Source organism: Lepidochelys olivacea (assembly GCF_965140295.1).
Source record: "Lepidochelys olivacea isolate rLepOli2 genome assembly, chromosome: 8".
Lineage (NCBI taxonomy): Eukaryota > Metazoa > Chordata > Testudines > Cheloniidae > Lepidochelys > Lepidochelys olivacea.
The window spans coordinates 85,533,697-85,548,856 of record NC_140418.1 but is presented as its reverse complement, the minus strand read 5'-3'; the positions used below and the strand labels follow the sequence as shown (position 1 = coordinate 85,548,856).

General features: G+C 40.1%; 1 protein-coding gene across 1 annotated transcript in view; it reads right to left on the bottom strand.

Moving 5' to 3' along the window:
* The window catches only part of LRRIQ3 (leucine rich repeats and IQ motif containing 3), a 102,387-nt gene that overhangs the window by 33,633 nt on the left and 53,594 nt on the right, over window positions 1–15,160 (bottom strand). The window contains exons 6-7 of the mRNA XM_084637184.1: window positions 14,785–14,953; window positions 5,701–5,839 (exon numbers count right to left, since the gene is read on the bottom strand). Of these exons, the coding sequence (XP_084493310.1) occupies window positions 5,701–5,839; window positions 14,785–14,953 (308 nt within the window). The remainder of the gene's footprint in view (window positions 1–5,700; window positions 5,840–14,784; window positions 14,954–15,160) is intronic.

Sequence of the window (15,160 nt, the reverse complement as noted above, 5' to 3'; positions counted from 1 at the left end):
CACTCTCCTGCTGGTAATAGCTCATCCAAACTGACCACTCTTCAAGTTAAAATCCAAGTTAAACCAGAACATCTGGGGGGGGGGGGTAGGAAAAAACAAGAGGAAACAGGCTACCTTGCATAATGACTTAGCCACTCCAAGTCTCTATTTAAGCCTAAATTAATAGTATCCAATTTGCAAATGAATTCCAATTCAGCAGTTTCTCGCTGGAGTCTGGATTTGAAGTTTTTTTGTTTTAAGATAGCGGCCTTCATGTCTGTGATCGCGTGACCAGAGAGATTGAAGTGTTCTCCGACTGGTTTATGAATGTTACAATTCTTGACATCTGATTTGTGTCCATTTATTCTTTTACGTAGAGACTGTCCAGTTTGACCAATGTACATGGCAGAGGGGCATTGCTGGCACATGATGGCATATATCACATTGGTGGATGTGCAGGTGAACGAGCCTCTGATAGTGTGGCTGATGTTATTAGGCCCTGTGATGGTGTCCCCTGAATAGATATGTGGGCACAGTTGGCAACGGGCTTTGTTGCAAGGATAAGTTCCTGGGTTAGTGGTTCTGTTGTGTGGTATGTGGTTGTTGGTGAGTATTTGCTTCAGGTTGCGGGGCTGTCTGTAGGCAAGGACTGGCCTGTCTCCCAAGATTTGTGAGAGTGTTGGGTCATCCTTTAGGATAGGTTGTAGATCCTTAATAATGCGTTGGAGGGGTTTTAGTTGGGGGCTGAAGGTGACGGCTAGTGGCGTTCTGTTATTTTCTTTGTTAGGCCTGTCCTGTAGTAGGTAACTTCTGGGAACTCTTCTGGCTCTATCAATCTGTTTCTTTACTTCTGCAGGTGGGTATTGTAGTTGTAAGAAAGCTTGACAGAGATCTTGTAGGTGTTTGTCTCTGTCTGAGGGGTTGGAGCAAATGCGGTTGTATCGCAGAGCCTAACAAAGAAAATAACAGAACGCCACTAGCCGTCACCTTCAGCCCCCAACTAAAACCCCTCCAACGCATTATTAAGGATCTACAACCTATCCTAAAGGATGACCCAACACTCTCACAAATCTTGGGAGACAGGCCAGTCCTTGCCTACAGACAGCCCCGCAACCTGAAGCAAATACTCACCAACAACCACATACCACACAACAGAACCACTAACCCAGGAACTTATCCTTGCAACAAAGCCCGTTGCCAACTGTGCCCACATATCTATTCAGGGGACACCATCACAGGGCCTAATAACATCAGCCACACTATCAGAGGCTCGTTCACCTGCACATCCACCAATGTGATATATGCCATCATGTGCCAGCAATGCCCCTCTGCCATGTACATTGGTCAAACTGGACAGTCTCTACGTAAAAGAATAAATGGACACAAATCAGATGTCAAGAATTGTAACATTCATAAACCAGTCGGAGAACACTTCAATCTCTCTGGTCACGCGATCACAGACATGAAGGTCGCTATCTTAAAACAAAAAAACTTCAAATCCAGACTCCAGCGAGAAACTGCTGAATTGGAATTCATTTGCAAATTGGATACTATTAATTTAGGCTTAAATAGAGACTTGGAGTGGCTAAGTCATTATGCAAGGTAGCCTGTTTCCTCTTGTTTTTTCCTACCCCCCCCCCCCCCCCAGATGTTCTGGTTTAACTTGGATTTTAACTTGAAGAGTGGTCAGTTTGGATGAGCTATTACCAGCAGGAGAGTGAGTTTCTGTGTGTATGGGGGTGGGGGGATGTGAGAACCTGGATTTATGCAGGAAATAGCCCAGCTTGATTGTCATGCACATTGTGTAAAGAGTTGTCACTTTGGATGGGCTATCACCAGCAGGAGAGTGAATTTGTGTGGGGGGGTGGAGGGTGAGAAAACCTGGATTTGTGCTGGAAATCACTTTAGATAAGCTATTACCAGCAGGACAGTGGGGTGGGAATAGGTATTGTTTCATATTCTCTGTGTATATATAAAGCCTGCTGCAGTTTCCACGATATGCATCTGAGGAAGTGAGCTGTAGCTCACGAAAGCTTATGCTCTAATAAATTGGTTAGTCTCTAAGGTGCCACAAGTCCTCCTTTTCTTTTTATTAAAATAAGAAGCACCGCAAAATGCAACTGGTCAAAGTACTGACAACGTCCTTTAAATAATTTACAAACTTGACATTAGACTTTGAGTAAAAAAGTCCCCTGAAAACCCATGTTTGAGGAAGATAAAAATTGTTGATGTTAGAGGGCACCATATTCTCCATAATTTCACCATTCAAATAAAAATTAAAGGTTATGATATTAAGAGAGACAAGGAAGCTGAGGTAATATCTTTTATTGGACCAACTTACATTGGTGAGAGAGACAAGCTTTGAAGCTACACAGAGCTCTTGTTAAGGTCTGGGAAAGGCACAATGGCTATGTCTACTAGCAACTGAATGACAAAATGTTTGTCTTTCAGAGGTGTTAAAAAACACCTCCCCTGCACCAAAAGACAAAAGTTTTGCAGATGACAAGCACTGGTGGGAACAGCGTTTTGTGGGCAAGAATGCTCTCCTGCTGACACAGCTAATGCCACTCTTTGGGGGTAGAAGTTTTTCTCAGCAGGCGAGCCGACAAACAGTGGCTACACTGTGTGCCTTTTAGCGGCACAGAGGTAATGACACAGCTGTGTTGCTAGAAGCTGCATAGTGTAGACATAGCCTAAGTGTGTCACAGCTAAATACAAGATCAAACAGATAGTTTAGTGTAAGTAGTTAGCACATATTTTAAGGGACCATTCAAGGTGAAGTAGCCCATTAGCACCTCTGCAGACATAGGACAAAAAGGGGAGTTAGTTGGTTTCAGGTTCTTGAAATAACCCATAAATCCCATGTCTTTATCAAGACCATGATTTTTAGTGTCTAGCAAAGCTGTGAATTTAAGCTCCCAAGCTTGTCTTTTGAAAGTGTTGTGTAGGTTTTCTTTCAGGATGAGGACTGATAGGTCAGATATAGAGTGATCGCTTTGTGGAAAGTGTTCACCCACTTTCCTGGACACCATGATCAGCTTCAACAATGGAACCATATGGACAAGTATATACAAGAAACCCACAGATCACTGCACCTACCTTCATAGATCCAGTAACCACCCCAAACACACCAAGAAATCTGTTATCTACAGCCAGGCTCTCAAATTCCACAGAATATGCACCAAACAGAAAATCCGGGATATACACCTTAACACACCCAAAACCACCTTCACCAAACAAGAACACTCCACCAGAGAAGTAGGTCACATCATGGAATGGGCAACTGAAATACCCCAAGAGAACCTGATTCATATGGAGATAAACACCCCTCTGAGAATGCATACCTTTAGTTGTCACCTACCACCCCACACTGAAACCCATTCAGAGTATCATCGAACAACTACAATCCATGCTCGATGTGGACACCATCCTGAAAGAAATCTTTCCTGAACCCCTTCTAGCTTTTAAATAACCCCTCAACCTCTCCAAGCTCATCATCAGAAGCAAGCTCCTCACAGACAAGGACACACAAACATAAAGTCGCACCAGACCGCTCTGATGGACAAGCACTAGTAGGTGATGAGAGACACACTTTGCCAGTGGGTTTCAGAGATATTTGCTGACAGCAGAGCAATAGTGAAACTCTGGAATTTTCAGTTCTATTTAAAGCTCTCGATGGGAGTGTGCTCTAGTGGGCACAGATTCTTCTGCCTGTTCCCCCTAAGCTTGATCCCTCCTGCCCTTTTCCCCTCCCACCTGCCTCTGTCTCTGCCCTGGCTCCTTTTTCCAGTTTCATTTTCCTTGCCTAACCAATCTCCATCCCTCAGGATTCTCATCCCAATACCAGTATCCTTGACCACCTAGTCTAGTTTCCCCACGTTGCCTCACTATCCAAGTACCAGTTCTCCCCCCCACCCCCACCCCACACACTCTCAGTTTCTCCCTTTCCCTACACCCAGTCTCAGTTCCTACCTCCTGGCTCTGCATCCAGTCTGTCTCTTTTCCCACACTGGCTTTCACTCCTTGTCTTCCCTCCTCAGGCTCCTCATCCAGTCTCAGTCTCCCCACCTACCTCATCCTCAGTTTGTTGCCCTGATCTCTCTTTTCCCTGGCTTCTTCTCCCAGTTTCTTTGCCTAGCCATCCCCCAGTCTTCTCCTGCACCCTAACTCCTTATCAGATCTGTTTCCCCTTCCTCCTGCCCTCATTCTCATTCCCTCACACACTGTTTTCTGGTCCCAGGATCCTTGTTCAGACATTCTCAGTCCCCTCAGTTCCCCCAGTTCATTGTACAATTTCCATGTTCCCAAGAGCAAAATTGAATTCCAGTCCCAGTCTCCTTGCTCAACCAGTCCCAGCCTCTCCAGGTCTAATTCCAGTCTCTCCTCCCAGCTCCCAGCCCGTTTCTTTCCTTTCACCTCCAGTCCCAGTCTCACCAGACAACTTCTTCTTCCATACTGCCAGAGTGCGAGTAAAAGAGTCATTGAGAGCACAGGAGAAATAGACTACTGCTCTCACTCCCAGTGCGCAGCCCCAGTCTGACCCAGAGCAGCAATTACCGGGAAAGTCAGGTTCCCAGACCAGTCTCCCTCCCTGGGCTTCTCATCTAGGCTCATTGTCCGTGCCTCCCCTTGCTCCTTGTCCCAAACTCTTTGCTGAGCCAGTGCCAGTTCTTCCCCCACACTCTAGCCTCTTTCCAGATCTGTTCCCGAGTTCTCCACTGGTTCCCAGGCTCGGTCTTCTTGCCCAGCCAGTCCTCCTAATTCCCAGACCCAGTCTCTGCCACCCCCATGAGCCTCCAGGCCTGGTCCACACCACCAAGGCTCCTTGTCCAACTCTACTCCCCCAGCCTTCCCCTGCAACACCCTAGGTCTGGCTCTTGTCTCCTTTTCATTTGAATCAAATCGCCTCCTCCTCCACACTGTCTGGGAGAAGTCATTGAGAACACAGGAGAGGCAGGCTCTGTGCTCCCAGTTCCACTGTTTGGCCCATCCTCAGTTCAGAGCAGTCATTACTGGGACAGGCCTGTTTTGCTCCAATAGACCTAGGCTGGAGAGAATGTGCTCAATCATTCATCGGAGCTGTGAGGGGATGGAGAATGCTCCGTTGCTCTGCAGGGATCATCCATGCATAGTATGCTCAATGAGGATGGAATCTTCAGAGATTTTAGCTGTTAAACTCTAGCAAGTCTCCACAGAGCATGTGTGAAGTACAATTTCTTAAAATATTCCAAAGACTTGTAAACTGGCCAAATGTTGGTGGATTTTTGATGGGGCAACAAAAGACACATTCCTGACACAAAGGTCACCCCCCTGCCAAATTTCAAGTCCCTGTTCCAAAGAATGGGGGCAGTAGAGCTGTTCAAAGAAAGGGTTACCAGAATTTTTTAACATAGGCAAGACAATGTATTGCTCCCTAGACTCATTCTTGCAAATGGCTGAACTGTTTTGATTGAATTTTTTTTAAAAATTACAGCTTGAGTCAGACACACAGATGGAAGAAGTTAGCCTGAATAATTAAAGTTTGGCAAAGTTATAAGCAACTGAAAATAGGGTCTGATAATGTGAAGTATCAAGCAACTTTAATTAGAAGTGACACTACCAGCCCCACCTAGAATAAATAACTAATATGGTTGCTAAAATCTTTCCAAGTAGCTTTTTCTCATTTACGGTTAGTTAGATTTTTTATTTTATATAGTATTACAAAAGGATCACATTACTAACCCTTCCTCCATGGAATTCTATGTTGCCCTAGTTTATTCTTTTTTTTTTTTCTCAATGTGGGTGAAATGGAGAAAACTGGTTGTTTTTTTCTTCTCAGACATAAAACAGGAAGCTTTTTAAAATTATTCATATAGGATACCTGTTAACAAAACAAATATTATTTTAATTAAACATGTCATTATAATCAAGAAAATGAAGACTTGTAGCAATAATACAGCATATATTACTTTTTCCTATAAATAATTAGATATCTATACACTTTTTTACCGATTTGACAAAAAAAAACCTCCTTTTTTTGTGGGATGATACCCCTTTTTTGCAAGACTATTTGTTACTAGGCAGAGTCTCTCTTTGCTTGGCTAGGTGCATACTTGTTCCATCCCCACACCTCTAATCCTGAAAAAAATTCCAGCTGTTAGTCTAAACAACTCTTCACTCATCATATGTTATACCAAGATGCATTCCTTTGCAGTTTTTCAGTGAAAAGGGCACTTTATCTTTAGCAGTGTGAGCAAACAAGGAGCCCTAAAGAACAGTTTATGATATTCTCAGCTTTTTAAGTGAATACAGTGCTTGCTTGTAAAACACATTTGAAGCTCACACCCTTATGTATCCACAGAACTGGTACATGATACACAGTAGCAATTCATGACACGGTGTCATGCAAATGTGTGTAATTCTTGACCTACTATTTCCAACTCTTGGGTGAGAGGTGGTTTTTGTTTCTGTGCCCACTGGCATTCTGGCTTTTTTGCTGAGACTGTCATACAAGGATGCCAATTGATACTAACTGAGGTGATGCATTTTATGATGTAGATACCAGCCAACCGGAAATTGGACTGAAACTCATTTCTCGTACACTGCCAAACAGTTATCAGATAACATTTTTCTCTCACTTCTCAAGTGAGCCAGATCCAAACTAGTGACCCACAGTCAGTTGAAAAGGATTGGTAATGAGAAACGTAACCTAAATTATCCAGTGCACCAGGCTTATCATAGAATCATATACTCATAGAATATCAGGATTGGAAGGGACCTCAGGGGGTCATCTAGTCCAACCCCCTGCTCAAAGCAGGACCAATCTCCAACTAAATCATCCCAGCCAGGGCTTTGTCAAGCCTGACCTTAAAAATATCTAAGGAAGGAGATTCCACCACCTCCCTAGGTAACACATTCCAGTCTTTCACCACCCTCCTAGTGAAAAAGTTTTTCCTAATATCCAACCTAAACCTCCCCCACTGCAACTTGAGACCATTACTCCTTGTTCTGTCATCAGCTACCACTGAGAACAGTCTAGATCCATCCTCTTTGGAACCCCCTTTCAGGTAGTTGAAAGCAGCTATCAAATCCCCCCTCATTCTTCTCTTCCGCAGACTGAACAATCCCAGTTCCCTCAGCCTCTCCTCATAAGTCATGTGTTCCAGTCCCCTAATCATTTTTGTTGCCCTCCGCTGGACTCTTTCCAATTTTTCCACATCCTTCTTGTAGTGTGGGGCCCAAAACTGGACACAGTGCTCCAGATGAGGCCTCACCAATGTCAAATAGAGGGGAACGATCACATCCCTCGATCTCCTGGCAATGCCCCTACATATGCATCCCAAAATGCCATTGGCCTTCTTGGCAACAAGGGCACACTGTTGACTCATATCCAGCTTCTCATCCACTGTCACCCCTAGGTCCTTTTCTGCAGAACTGCTGCCGAGCCATTCGGTCCCTAGTCTGTAGCGGTGCATGGGATTCTTCCATCCTAAGTGCAGGACTCTGCACTTGTCCTTGTTGAACCTCATCAGATTTATTTTGGCCCAATCCTCTAATTTGTCAAGGGCCCTCTGTATCCTATCCCTACCCTCCAGCGTATCTACCTCTCCTCCCAGTTTAGTGTCATCTGCAAACTTGCTGAGGGTGCAATCCACACCATCCTCCAGATCATTAATGAAGATATTGAACAAAACCGGCCCCAGGACTGACCCTTGGGGCACTCCACTTGATACCGGCTGCCAACTAGACATGGAGCCATTGATCACTACCCGTTGAGCCCGACAATCTATCCAACTTTCTATCCACCTTACAGTTCATTCATCCAGCCCATACTTCTTTAACTTGCTGGCAAGAATACTGTGGGAGACTGTGTCAAAAGCTTTGCTAAAGTCAAAGAACAACACATCCACTGCTTTCCCTTCATCCACAGAGCCAGTTATCTCGTCATAGAAGGCAATTAGATTAGTCAGGCATGACTTTCCCTTGGTGAATCCATGCTGACTGTTCCTGATCACTTTCCTCTCCTCTAAGTGCTTCAGAATTGATTCCTTGGGGACCTCCTCCATGATTTTTCCAGGGACTAAGGTGAGGCTGACTGGCCTGTAGTTCCCAGGATCCTCCTTCTTCCCTTTTTTAAAGATGGGCACTACATTAGCCTTTTTCCAGTCATCTGGGACTTCCCCCGATCGCCATGAGTTTTCAAAGATAATGGCCATCTATAGGTCAGTCAATGAGATATTTGAAAGCTTGAACACATGATTTAATGCACATATTGTACCTTGGGCTTTGCAGAAATGGTGCAGATAGGTTCAGAGGCAGAAGATCCATCCTCGTTGCCAAAATGTTGTAGCAACCAGGCAAGGTACTAACAAACTTCAACAGGACTTTATTTTTAAAGTGGAAACCTGTTTACCAAGCTGCTGCTGCACCCTCGGTAGCTCTCATTCCACCTCCTCAACTCTCCCCCCCCCCGCTTCCTGTTTCCTGTCCTTTCAGACTCCCAACAGCCAGTGCTCCCAGTTCTAATAATTACAAGCAGCATCTAAACACCACATATGTTTCAACAGTAAGATTGTAAACAATGTCTCTTTAGACAAAACATGATTTCAAGTCTTTAGATGAGAATTTTTTTAAGAAATATATTTCCTATATGTTTCATTTAAATTTATTTTTACTTATGTCGTTTCCCATGTAATCTAGTTATATCAACAGTGATATGCATGCCACTGTCTTCTATAAATTAATTGCTGGATCTAGTTTTCTTTCCATTCTACACAAAAAAAAACTAAACTATACCAAAGGTAAAACAAAACAAAACAACAATTCAGACTTATGACAATGATGTAAGAAAACATATGACTGTGTTTATTTTACACAATTCATTTAAAAGATCATAGTTACTAGTTCATGCTAATGCCAAATTTACACTGTTTCTATTTTTTCCCCCAGTATACCCTATGTCTTATTACTTGTGAAAGGTGCCAATTTACTGCCAAACTCAAACTCCCAATAATGGTGCCACTTGTGATGTGTTATAGGACACTTATCCAAAAGGAACTGGACTGAGATCACCAACTTGTTTCATAAAAAAGCTTAACATGATGGACAATTGGTCACTACCAAACTGGATTAGTTTAGAAGTGATAGTATAAGGTTCTATGTCTTATAACCAAACTTCTAAGCCATCCATTTCCCTCAGAGAAGCATTAAAAAGTAGAAACATACATAGGTTTGACACATAGGATAAACAGGACAGAATACAATCTCTTTCAAGTAAACTAAAGTACCACAATTCAATAAGACACTCCCGTCCAGTAAAATAAATTCTACAGATTTATTTAAGTACAGTATCATTAATCAATGGATTTTTTTTTCTATTTGGAACTCAGAGAACACGTTCAGCAACATCTGTAGGTCATCATAAATTTGGGTTTAAGCTTTTGTGTAAAGTTAAATTATAAAAGTCAAAATATACCAAAACTTAGACTCAGTAGTACCTTACTCATGGAAAGAGCCCCACTGATATGAGTCAGGGCTGCAGAATCAGGCCCTTAGTGAGGAAGCAGTTACAACTATATTTTTAGGCATTCTTGGCTCAAAAATGTGGTTTAGTCATCACAGCCAAAAAGAACAATGAAAAACTGTATTTTTACAGTTCAAATACCTCAAGTATAGAATATAACCTGTTTTTCACTAAATAAATACTTTTGTTAATGTTGTTAAGATTACAGAAATACTACTTACTCTGAAGACATCAAGCAACAATTTTCCCTATTGTATCATTATACCCAAATAATTTCTAATGGAGAGTTAGGCAACCCAAATAATTTCTAATGGAGAGTTAGGCAGTAAACATACAATCTATATATACTCTTAGAGTCATGATTCCTTTCTTGTAGGGGTTAGGCCCAGATGCACCTAGAAAATCACAGGAACAACACTACAATCCACAAAGCCTGAGTTAGGTGCCTAGGCTCCCTAAAACTAATGCGGAGACATAGGCAATCCACAGAAGCCAACACACTAGGCAGACAGCCTCCTAAGCTAGCCAATGGGAGATGCAAACAAGAGAAGTGTGTCCTAAGTCATGCCCCTCTCTCAGAGATTGGTACCTAAATCCGAGCTGCAAGGAGGTGCCTATGCCTTTAAAACACTTTCAGTAACAGAACACTTTCAGTATCAGTAGCATTGCATTTATTTCACTGGTTTTGTAAAATCAGACAAAATGCTTGCATATTTCTACATTATATCAACAGACTGATGGCAAGTACATACTTGAGTTTGATTCTTTCTCCTGGAGTTTCATCAGTTATTAATCTGATTCAGTTAGCTTCCTAGATGACTTCTGAAATGCTCACAAATTTTCACCATTATCACTAATATTTCCTTTGAATACTACAGGATGCTTTCTCAATTTAAACCATTTGTTCAGAATTCTGGCACTACTGCTTCACTGCTTTATTAGATTGATAAGTCTGCCTTCATCATGTTCATATTCTTATAATATTTTTCTCTTTCAAGAAATTATAATTTATGTCTATGATTATTCTGGAGCAGTCTTAACGTTATCAGATTAGTATTTTACTTCACAGTTCTAATCTTCCACAGTACTAAGAAAATACAACTACTGAACAATTTAATAGGTGCCATAACTTAAATTAATAAAGGATGTTTTTATTTAGGAATACATTTTAACCAGTTAAAAACAAAAGTTAAACACAACTTGATAAGATACAGTACATACTTTTTCAATTAAAAATCATCATAAATTTGAAGTAAGACATTTTAAAAGTTCAATAAAAATTCGGCAATAAGGAAGAAAATATGGAATAGCATTACAAATTGCTCACTGTAAAACTTGTGGGGCATCACCACTATGCCGAATAACAAGGTATGAAAGTAAAGAAAGCATGTCCTGCTGATAGGCATTGAATTTGAAGATGTGTGCACAGTGTCTCTACAACAACTAAGTGATGCATGGTATAAAGCATCTTTTTGTTTGAGTCCAACTGATGCAGAAGTATTCAGAGGCTGAAAAGCAAACCTGAACACTACAAGGTCAATGGTTGTTACATTCTTTTACAACAAACCAAGCCTAACTTTGACTTTGAGTGTTAATCCTGGCTTGGGAAGCAAGTGCTGGCAGTTTATGTTGGTGGTTTGGATTCTCTGATTAAGTTGTACAAGAAAGAGAGCAGAGACGTCTCAATAGCCTAATCAAGGTTGGAATCTTATTATGACATTCTGAGTTTCCCAGAGCAACTAAATTGTTAGTAAGACCCTTTCAAGAGGCTGGTGGTAAGATTTTTTTAATATCAGGATAGCTAACAAATAGTAATTTTTCTGGTTAATAATTTGTTTTTGTAATATTTTCTTTTACTGTATGTTTGCAACACATATGGAGGTGATAGCCACATAAATTGCACAGCAGAGCGATAATTAGTTTATCCTGCTCCCCCAAATGTCAGAAGATTGAACAGTTTCAAACAGCCATTAGCTTTTATAATCCATCTTACTGGAGAAACATTTCCTCCTTCCTCTTAAAGGAAAATTCCCCTCCCCCACCCCAGAGTATGCAAATTCACAGGGTAAGAATCAATTCTCACTGAATAAACTGAAATACATATTTTGTAAATAATCAGTATTTCTGAAACTAGTGGTGGAGGCAGCCATTTTATTGAAAAGTAGTGTCATCTGCAATAATGATGACTGTGATCTGCAGTAATAATGGCTTAACAATCACAAGAACTATTTCAGTATGTATAAACATTAAATATATATGTTCTAAGAAAACTGAAAAAAAAATGTACAACCTTACACCAGGCTCCAACAGTAGTAATGTCAAAAATGACACGTTCTCAACAAAATGTCCACCTCTAGCATTATTCTATAAAATGCCAATCTTAATTAACTGTGAAAAAAGAATATTTTATAGTTCATTTGCGATTAAAAGTGTTTTTACCTCTTAAAAATGTAAATGTTAGGCTAAGGAAAATGAGTGCAGTTTTCCTTTAATTCTCTCTAATTCTTAAAATCACTTTTTATTAACAGCTCATCTACATTTGTTGTAAACTAAATGTTTAATTTTGTTACACTTTTTAAAGAGAAAAGGTTGTGTGTACAGACACTAACCTAACTATGTCCATTTATTAAACCATTCAACTCAAGATTCTTAGGGCAGTGCTTTTAGAAGATTTCTGTAAATCAACATAAGCAGAACCAAGATTGTAACAGAAGCGAAAACTCCAGTGGCTAATTTCAGAGGAAGTTCTGTTAGCATCAGTGGAATTCCACTTGCTTAAAGTATCATAGAATATCAGGGCTGGAAGGGACCTCAGGAGGTCATCTAGTCCAACCCCCTGCTCAAACAAAGCAGGACCAACCCCCAATTTTTACCTCAGATCCCTCAATGGACCCCTGAACTCACAACCCTGGGTTTAACAGGTCAATGCTCAAACCACTGAGCTATCCCTCTGTACAGTTGTATTTGGCCTCAAGAGTCTGACTCATCAACACTTGTGGAAGAATCATCAGCTCAAGGTGTTTGAAATTCACTGCACTTTGTCATCACATTCTCACTGTTTTATGGAATTTTCCATTCTGATCTGTGCTGGGGATGATTAATATTGAAAAAAAAAGACATGCCATGTAACAGAAAAGATATGTAAAAATGTAAAATACTATACATTTAGAATAGTACTTTTCATAGACTTATGAAATGACAAAATGCCTTAGATTCTGGGCCTGAGCCTCATTTACACTAAGGCCCTGACATGGTAAAAGAGTTTTAGTGTGGTATAAAGAACTTTAGTACAAATTAGAATCAGGTCCTCTATGTACAGTGATCATATCATCCACCACTAAAATGTATCTATCTCTGGAGTGCAAACCAAGCAGCCACTCTGCTGAAAGACACAACCTTCATCAGCAGTTTCCCCTGTGAAAATTTCCTTTTCCAAAGTTCAGAACTTTATTTATTTATGGGCATTTCTATGGAGATTTGCTATATTCATTCTAGACCAGTGCAAAAAGCACTGCTAGATTAAGGGATCAGTGACAGTTTTAAAGTTCAATAACTCACATACGATCAGAGCTAGAAATTAATGCTGTATATCATAGGCAAGTTTTTTCCACTGTTACATATCATGTGTATCTAGCGCCGGCATGTCATAGAATCCTGGAACTTGAAATCATATTATTCTGGCTACTTGTTTGCTTTTCCTTTCACTTCCACTCCCTTATTTCAACACGTTATTAAGCTAAAATTAGAGTTGTATACATCTGAAACCTTTGAACCTATCGTTCAAATGTTATAACCCATTGACTGAAAGGCCAAACTCCCACAGATCTTGAAGAAAGAAGGATCACACCAATAAAGCATTAACCGTATTACATGTTCACCAGATATTATCTCTTAAAATCATCTTAAAATCTAACTGCAGAAAACAGTAAAACGGTAATAAGAATGATTTGATTTTAAGGTTGGATATCTCAACTACCAGGGATGGAAATATAGCGTGAACTTCTCTAATTACTGCTCCTAGACCAGTGACCGGAAAGGAAAGGGTTAGATCTATGGCTTTCACTGGAAAACAGATGACAAGGAAAGATTGTTTAAGGCTATAAAACTGGTTATTAAAGGAGCTCTGTGTCAGGTCCAGGATAAAAGAAACACAAAAAGCTAGAATCAGATAAGGAAATTTACAGGCAGTATCAGATTGTTGGCAACTGACAAGTACTTTTCCTGACTCTTGGGGTGCCTGCAGCTATGATTGGAACCACCTCTGGTAATGTATGATTTTTTTTTTTTAGTTCAAATTAACAAGATAGATGGTTTAAAAATAATCAAAATAACATTAAGAAATTGTTCCACATGAAATTAATTCAGCAATTATATTTAAAGTTGTAATATACAACCATATTTACGGTATAAAGAGAGGCTATTTTGTTTTTAACTCCAAAAAGAAAAGACTCCTGATTCTCTTCTATGAGGAGGAAAACTACAGATATGTGAAAAAGTGGGACAGTGGCATTCTATGTAGTATCTGACAAAAGTAAGAAAGCACAGAGAAAGCAGGAAAACAGAGAAAATTCTATTTGTTAAAAGGAAACAAATATGCTCTTCTATTTGTACAAGTGGGTTTTCTAATGCTCTTTTGTAACACAGAATAGCAGCATTATACCTTTAAACTGTGTGAAAAGATATGAAAAAGATATTTAAATAATGGAAGTGCAATGAATGGCATGTAGTTTTTACAAAATTGCACAGCACTAACAATTAACATGGTATAATATTTAGAGCTATAGTATGTACACTAAACATTAGCATTCCTGTCTTTATCATCCATTTGTATCACACATCAGCATTTCACATTATTTGTTCTGGACATGCAGAAAGAAAGACAAGATGTGAGGGGTGTGGTTTAATTAGGCCATAACTTTATCAGCTTATTTCATCTGGGAACTATCCAGCAATATACTGTGCAGTGCAGGTAATGATTCCTTCCTTAATCATTTCTACCTGGTAGAGGGCTGCCATCATCCTTCCATAGCTGTTCCCCAGCCATCTGCTGGGATCGCACCACCCTTTCCTTACTTCTTTCCCCCCTCTAAGTCTAAACAAAGACCATTCTGTCTTTGAGGTTGTAGGGATTGCAACATAGCTTGTAAAACAGAACCTTAAATGTCAATAACAAAGTTTTTCAATAGATGCTCTTTATTCTTAACAGATTTTCCTGGAATATTTAGAATGATCCTTGGTGCTATATGCAGAGTCCAGATTTTTCTGAAAATAGTTATTAAATTAATATTTAATAGTACACTTACTTGTTTCCCAGATGTAAGCTTTTTCTCCTCAGTATTCTGTTCTGGTTTAATGATGTGATATATAAAGCTTTTACTATCACATACTGGAAGTGTGCTTTGACTGTATATTTGTTTTGCTCTATCTCTGATATGATGTCTCTGCAGAAGAACTTCATCCAAAGGAATTTTGCTGTAAAAACAGAACTTCTGATACTTTAGTTCACAGTAAATAAAAATGTAGATACTTCTGAATGACTGAATAATCCAGACAGTTGATTCTTTTATTGTTGCTAAAGAACAAAGTGAACCACAATACTTATAATTTCCTCCTGTACATCATTATTACTTCAGAAGAAAGAAAAAGAAAGGGGAATTATATGCCAAAAACAATGTTAAT